General features: G+C 40.4%; 1 protein-coding gene across 1 annotated transcript; it reads left to right on the top strand.

Moving 5' to 3' along the window:
- Window positions 1–253: 253 nt before the first annotated feature.
- LOC127576170 (G-protein coupled receptor 83-like) lies at window positions 254–6,410 on the top strand. The gene is given in 10 exon segments (XM_052026562.1): window positions 254–312; window positions 717–989; window positions 2,577–2,616; window positions 2,618–2,704; window positions 4,336–4,469; window positions 5,673–5,727; window positions 5,729–5,821; window positions 5,823–5,900; window positions 5,902–5,943; window positions 5,945–6,410. Coding segments are annotated over 10 exon segments (1,218 nt in total). The 3' UTR covers window positions 6,302–6,410.
- Window positions 6,411–7,815: the final 1,405 nt, after the last annotated feature.

Below are 7,815 nucleotides of genomic sequence, written 5' to 3'. Positions count from 1 at the left end.
TGATGCTCTGCTGTTTAAAAAGTTACTGGCAATGCAAAAATAATTGCTTGTTCCATTTATAACTATATTTTTGAGCACAACAAAATTGAAAATTAAAAGGAGGGTGAAATATAAAGCAAATCACCGCAAGAGGAAGACTTAAAGAATTAAAGAGTTCATGGTCTGCTTGAAACAGTGTGAGACATGCCTATTGCACTGAAGAGAAAAGAAAGCACAAGGTGATGCTATGCAGATCTTCAACAAAAAAGGAGCGATGGTTGACGAAGAAAATACGTCACCATGTTATAGCAGCCGAGGCATCAATTGGTTACAGTACGTGTCACCCTGTGCGTGGGTTTCCGCTGGGTCCATATATAAAGGAGCTCGCACAGTAGTCTCTCGGTGGCTGGAAGATGTTGGCTCAGTGAGACCAAAAATACACTCCAGTACCTGACAAATTGAACCGCACTTTCTAAAAGCGCAGCCAACGGGGTGATTTACAATTTTTTTTATTTTAAGACCGAATAGTGCAGATGTCAGCATCGCTGCAACTTTTCAGAGAGCAACTTTGCCAAGATTTGACGTGTTTATAAATCCAGAGACTTTTTTGTACATTTCTTGTGTATAATAATGACCCGTTACATGTGGCTCTCTCTTCCTTACTTGACCAAAGCTTTTCAAAGACCAAACAACTTATTTAACATCAGTTTCTCCGGATTGCCCTTAATGTCTAACAGGTCGACTTTCTTTCCTTGGGGCAACTTTACTCTGGACGATTGGGAGAGCTTTGTGGGGTCGGCAAAATACGAGGCCGAATCCCAAAATGCAACCGTCAAGGCTTTGCTTATCGTGGCTTATTCGGTTATTATAGTGATTTCCCTCTTTGGAAATGTTCTTGTGTGCCAGGTCGTGATAAAGAACAAACGGATGCATTCCGCCACCAGCTTGTTCATTGTTAATCTCGCCGTATCGGACATCATGATAACTCTTCTTAACACTCCTTTTACAACTGGTAAGACTAAAATTATTTATTAGAGGGCGGGTGCAATGTTTAAACTTTATCTCTTCACTGCTCGAATCCACTGAAAATTATATAACATAAAAAATGCAAAACACATCCACGCGTATTGATATGGCGCCTAATCAGTAAATGAATCTCTATTAAAATTGGAAAGTGCAATAATGGAGTTTCTAGGTTTGCTATATAATGTTACACCCAATCACTCATGCATTTGGAGTGTCCGAATAAAGCTTTCGGTGTGTTGCTTCAACGTGACATATGCAAGTATGAAACCTCCAATGACAGGCGTGGTTTCTACTCTTAAGCATGCCTTCTCCTCAATTCACGACAAACTACATGCAAGTGAACAGCATATGTAAAACAAAAGCGATAGCAAAACGTTTTAATGCAGATCAAAACTGGGCTAAACATAGCTATATTTCTGGAATGGAGCAAAAGTAATATCCGAGGACAATTTTCATACAGCAAGACTGTAGGCATTCACTTCCTTGGCTTGGCACAAGAAACCACCGGCACCCAGGTTGTACTATGTTATTATAATTTCCTCTACACTTCGCCCAAGTAAAATGGGCTCCAAACCATGTGGAAGTACTGCTGATAATAGTGAAGTTCTGACCATGTTCTAGAATATGCTCCTTTATCTCCAACTGTACAACCAGTCCAGGAGCGTACAGATTCAAGTAAAACATCAAAGATCAAAAGATAGCTCTTTTACATTTCATTTAATCATTTTTGCATTTGGAGTGCCCAAATAAAGCTTTGCCCACGTTGTCTGAATGTAACATATAAACCATTTGCACATATCAAACACCCATTAACAGGTGTTGCTTGACGTAAGCTCGACGAGTAGCTTCGCATTTTCCCTCTAGGAATACTGCAGCTCTCAGATATTGGATTCGGCAATTTCAGATAACCAGCTTTTCCTGTTTATGTCAGAACTGGCGATGTCTCGTGTAATGTCATGCTCCTGTAACATTAATTCACTCTCTCTCCCTCTCCACAGATACCGCTTGACTTCTGGATATTTCTCTTTTGCTTCAGATTACCTCTCAGTGTTCTGCCTCTCACAGTTTCAGCAGGTTTATAGTGTTTTTAACTATTTATCTATTGAGCATACGACACAGAAAGCATGTGTCACACGGACAACTTTGGTCTCCTTCCTATCACAGGCATAGCCCCTTAGCTCTCTGCACCCTCACGCCACCCCCCCCCCCCCCCCCCCCGCTACACATACAAACAACTCAAAACAGGCTTATTTTCTCATTTTTTCCATTTCTGATGAAGGGTCATTCACGGGAAGCGTTAACTCTGTTCCTCTTTCCACAGATGGAGTCTCACCTGCTGAATGTTACCAGCGCTTTCCGCTTTTATACGAAACTCTGCATTTTTCCCGATTGGGATGCAATACATCTGTTTGGCACCCTGAGTATAGCATGCCCCTTCGTTGTACGTTTGTCTCTCATGTGGACAACACACAGTGACAGCGAATGGACAATAAACTGCATTGCTCAGTACACATAGTTTTTACGGTATATGAAGTACTGCATGAGTAATCCTATTCTATCTTTGATTGATAGGTCCGGTTTGTTAACAGCACTTGGGTTTTCGGGGACAGTCATGTGCCACATCAGCCGCTTTGCTCAGTACTGCTCTTTGCACGTCTCCACTCTCACCTTGACAGCCATCGCTTTAGACAGGCATCAGGTAACTGACCACCCATCCGTAGAGGTTCAACCATGCTTCCCGGGACATTTAAGTGCACTGAATTTCTTAGAGTGCACAGTCACCAATAGAAACACAAAACAGATACTCTTTGTTGTTCTGAAGAAAATACGATTAGAAATATCACTTTATTCAGCAAACATAAAAACTGACAAATAACCAAGCTAATGCCTCCAGAGAGAAATGTTGGCTTTGCATTGATGTAGCCCATGAGTGGATATGTCGCCTAGCTCTCTATTCCTACTCAATTCCCACGAATCTCACGGAATACATTTTCTGGAACAGTGGAGTGCTTAACATGTCGGTGCACTCCATAAGTGATCTCCAAACTCAGGGCCAGGACCACACAAGACCACCCCGGTGCCCAGTGCCTTTGCGAGTGGCAGTCCACTTCGCTTGTGATAAGGTCACTTCTTGTGCAGAATTGTATTGTTGATCTGAGATCGGGAGCTAGAGCAAGTATTCATTTCTTGATCCAACTGCAAATCTCCTAAAACAGCGCAGTGATGTAGAACGGTGGACCGGTCGCTGCACTTCACGGCCTCACTCAGCCGAATCCCAATTTTAATCCCCTCGAAGATAACAAACACATAACGAACCATCAGACAATTTGCACCCAATGACCAAACTAAAAAACAAAAGGGCAAAAAATCTTTATAAAAATTTCATTTGTGCAGAACTTGGAGCTTGGGCAACATAGTCAACGCCGCCACGGATCCGCACGCCCTCCCTAAAACGGCTCACCTACCGAGCCTTGAACATCTTGTCCTGATAACAGATGCAAATTACAACACAACCGGATATAGTCTGTGTCCATTAGAATCGGTGATGATTATTAGCAGTAAGATATTTTTTGTTAATAACTCAGCAGTCATTGATAATGGTATCGGCACCTAAAGCACATAACGACTCGATTGTTCTTGATTTTAAATTCCTTGCTCGGTTCCCTTTCTATGTTTTTGGCCATTCCCACGTTTTATTTTCTGTTATCCCAACATATAAATCGTTTTGGGCGTCAGCCAATTAAATGCATATACGTAGCACCACAACGAATCGCTTAACGGGGGCTCTGCAGGTTCTGCGGCAGCTGTTTCGATTGATGTTTTTGTTTCAAGACTGCAAATAAAGCGGTGCCGCAGCCAAGGACTCCAGACCTACCCGGGGATAGGATGCGGCCGAGCAGAAGGGGAGCTGAGGGGGTTTGCGCACGCCTGCTTACTGACGCCCACTCGAAAAATTACATCAACTCGGTGCACTACATGAGCGAGTCATTGCAAGTCCCATCGAGAGTTCTGTGGAATCTCCTTCCCGAATTGCGTTCAGACCTGCAATTAATTTCACAATGCAAAGCAAGTCCTGCCCCTGACATATACTGTGTGTTACTTATGCAACGTTGGCTGTACCATCAGTTTCAAATTCCACCTCTGCTCCATTAGCTGTGGCATTAAATAGTGTAGTGAGTTATTGAAATTCGAACAAAATCTTTAATGTTTGTAAATTTTCACCTGATAACGTAATGAAATTGTACGAGGGATGCAAAGGTGGAATGTTTTTAGCAAACATATTGCGCAAATTTTACCCGTGTTAGAAGTTAATGGTTGTATTTTCTGTAGGTTATAATGCATCCTTTAAAACCACGCATGTCAACTGCCAAGGGTGTACTGTATATCACCGTCATCTGGATTATGGCGAGCTGTTTCTCTCTTCCGCATGCCATCTATCAGAAGCTCTTTAAATTTGAATACAGGTATATATTCAGCAATAATTATCTCGACTGGTCCCATTGCATACGTTCTGCATATTAGTACTTAAAGTTTTTTTTAAATATGAAATTAGATTCAAATCACTGGCAGCTGTCACACCACTGCCGATTATATGAGTAAGTTGAGACGACATGTTTTAAACGTAGCATATTTGGGAAGAAGTTGACGATGGGTTTTTGATTTCCAAAGTTTTCCACTGCTGGGAGTTTTCCTCACCTGGTCTGGGTCAGTGGGAGAGAAATTAACAGAGAATAAGTATTATAATTAGTCAACAACCCTATTATTGTTGCCTCATACCAGCAGAGAATGGTGGTTGGCTAACCAGTTACTTTCCCTTAGGAATCTGATAATCCCCTTATTCTCTATAGTCACAGGTTTAAGCATACAATCCATGCCCACAACTTCAGTACCACACTGATTGGACTTGCTCTCTTTCAGATAAGACCTCATCCTGTCTTCTCTGATGATAGTAAAATATCTCCCAGTGCTATTGAGAGGTAAAAACAGGGAGTTCACCCAGTTTACTAGCCAGTATTTGTCTCTCATCCAATGTCTCAGAAAATGGATTATCTGATCATACCAACCTCTGTCATTGATGGGATCTTGCTGTATGAAAATTGGCTGTTGCATTTCTCTGCATTACAACCGCCAGTATTGATGAAGAGTGCGGACTGCTCTTCATATCTACTTCATTGCCAAGAAGTACCTGGATTGTCTGAGGTACTGGAAGATGCTGTCTAAACATATTCTCCCATTTTCTTTACATTTAATTCAATGCGAGGTCTTCATAAAATATGTAATATACTTTGACAATTTTTAATGTGAGCATTAATTGAAGCCAGCATGAAACATTAGTTTGCTGTTCAAACTGATTGCCCATTGCCTTATTTTTCCTTATTTCTGTGGAGTATGATATACTTACTGTCAAATTAATTTGTTCATTCAATCCAGTCGTGTTTTCCTTGTATCTTAATGTAAAGTCCTTACTATCACCATGAGATGTGGCGAGAAGGATTTGTTTAAAGTATTAGATTTAGTGCTAATAATCAAACTATTGATTTCTGGTTATTGTGGAAAATGGAAGGAAAAAATCAAGTAAAATATTCAAAAGTTCCACAGCCCAATTAAAATAAATTGATTTATTTGGTTATCATAATCCATTGACAATCATCTTTTTTCCATTCCAGTAAAGAAAAGATTCGGAGTTTGTGTGTCCCAAATTTTCCAGAGCCAGCAGATCTGTTTTTGGAAGTACCTGGACTTGGCCACGTTTATCATGTTGTATGTGCTTCCCCTTTTAATCATCACTATTACCTACACCACCGTTGCCAAGAAGTTTATGGCTGCGCAATGCAATTGGGGATGTGACAACAGAGCAGTATTTTGCACACCGACGGAAAAAGAAAAAGACAATTAAAAATGCTGATGCTGGTTGTGGTAGTATTTGCTGTCTGTTGGTTTTCCACTGAACTGTTATGTTGTCCTCATATCTAGTCAAATAATTCATACAAACAATGCTCTCTATTTTGCTTTCCACTGGTTTGCCCTGAGTAGCACTTGCTATAATCCATTTATCTATTGCTGGTTGAATGAAAGTTTTCGTTCAGAACTTAAATCTCTCTTGAATATATTCAGAAGAGAACGTGGAGTGCAGGAACATATTCTCCCTTCTATGGCCCCTTCTTACAGATTAGCCTGGCTTGAACAGAATAACTACAAGAGGAGACAAGATCCTCAGAGTCTTCGCTCAAACAGTAACATCCAGTCAGGAAAGACAGACATTTCATCAGTTGAGCCAATAGTAGCTATGAGCTAGAAATGGGAGATCTGCCAATTTCTATCACCATCTTATGAGAAAGTAGTATCATACGTATCTGGTTCTAAGGAGCTGATTTATCACAGTGGCATTGCACAGAATTTTTCATGCTTTATTAACCAGACAGCAATGTTGAAGATAATACTGTATTTATCTAATGTCTTAAATATGATAACATACATTCTCCAAAGCATCCATCACTGATCACATGAAAACTAATTAGCCTCATTGCCCAGGGAGGAGGAGAGGGAATGAGGCAGTGACCTACATGGAGAAGGAAGTATGTTAAGTGAAGACAGGATCAGAAGTTATTGTTGGTAGTGCCATTGCGGTGCAGCAGTTAGTGCTGCTGCCTCCCTGTTCCAGGGATCTCAGTTCAATTCTGACTCTCTGGAGTTATCATATTCTCACTATGCTCCCCAGGTGCAGTTTCCCCTTTGTGTTCCAGTATTCCCCATTTGCTCCAGTTTTCCCTGTTTGCTGCAGTTTCCCCATATGCTCCAGTTTCTCCCTGGGTGCTCCCATTTCCTCCCAGATCCTGAAGATGAGCTGGCAGGTTAATTGGCTACTGTACATCACCCCTAGAGTAGGTAGGGGCAAAAAAGAATCGAGGAGAAATTAATGGGCATCTGAGAGAGAATAAGTTGCAGGGCTATAGGGAAATAAGGAGAATGGTAATGGCACTGATGAGACTGCCTTGCGTGAAGCTGGCATGGACTAGATGGCTGAACAGGCTCTTTCCATCTTGTATTAAGTTGCTGAAATCTGTGGAGTAGGCAGTGCCTTTAAAAACTGAGCATATATATAAGAATAAACAACTAATCAATGATTACAAATATATAAAATAGCTTCTAATGGTGTCTTGTTAGAACAGTAGGGGAGTAATGTAAAGCAGTTAGATAGTATTGGCAATGATATGCAAGAGAATATACAGTCATAAAAGGAACAGTCTCTTCTGAATATATTAATGTGAAGTCAAACTACTTAGGTTTTAAACAGGCATTCAACATTGTGGGTACACTTACCAATGTGCTGGATCTGAAGAGGATTGCTTGCCAGGAGCATGGACTGAGAATTCAGGCACAGATATCAACATGGCTCATTGCATTTTCTATCAATTCATTTTAATGGTTTGAAAATCCTGCAAGACCAATTGACCTCTGACACAAATCCCGATTACATGTTCTGGGTGCACAAAGTATTAATCTGTGAATGCGTAGAATCTACTCACTGAAGCACGAGGCATTGTTATATACTTGTATTTAAAAGATTTATTCTGTTTTATAATCTGTTTGTAATATCTAAGTTGAATTTCTTTAAGGTATGGAATTTTGTTCATAGATATTTTAATAATTTATAAAACTAAATAAGTGCTGTGTTGTCCACACTTGAAATAAAATTTCTGACCAGATGCACATGGTGGAAAAGTGTAAAAGCTGCTCATTAAGTTCTGGTATTTTTTGAATGATTGGTATTGATTGCAGAGGATAATTGTTAACCAAAATGGAAATTGT

This window comes from Pristis pectinata, chromosome 11 (genome assembly GCF_009764475.1).
Source record: "Pristis pectinata isolate sPriPec2 chromosome 11, sPriPec2.1.pri, whole genome shotgun sequence".
NCBI lineage: Eukaryota > Metazoa > Chordata > Chondrichthyes > Rhinopristiformes > Pristidae > Pristis > Pristis pectinata.
Note: the sequence above shows the minus strand (reverse complement) of the source record. Positions and strands in the feature narration are given on the sequence as shown.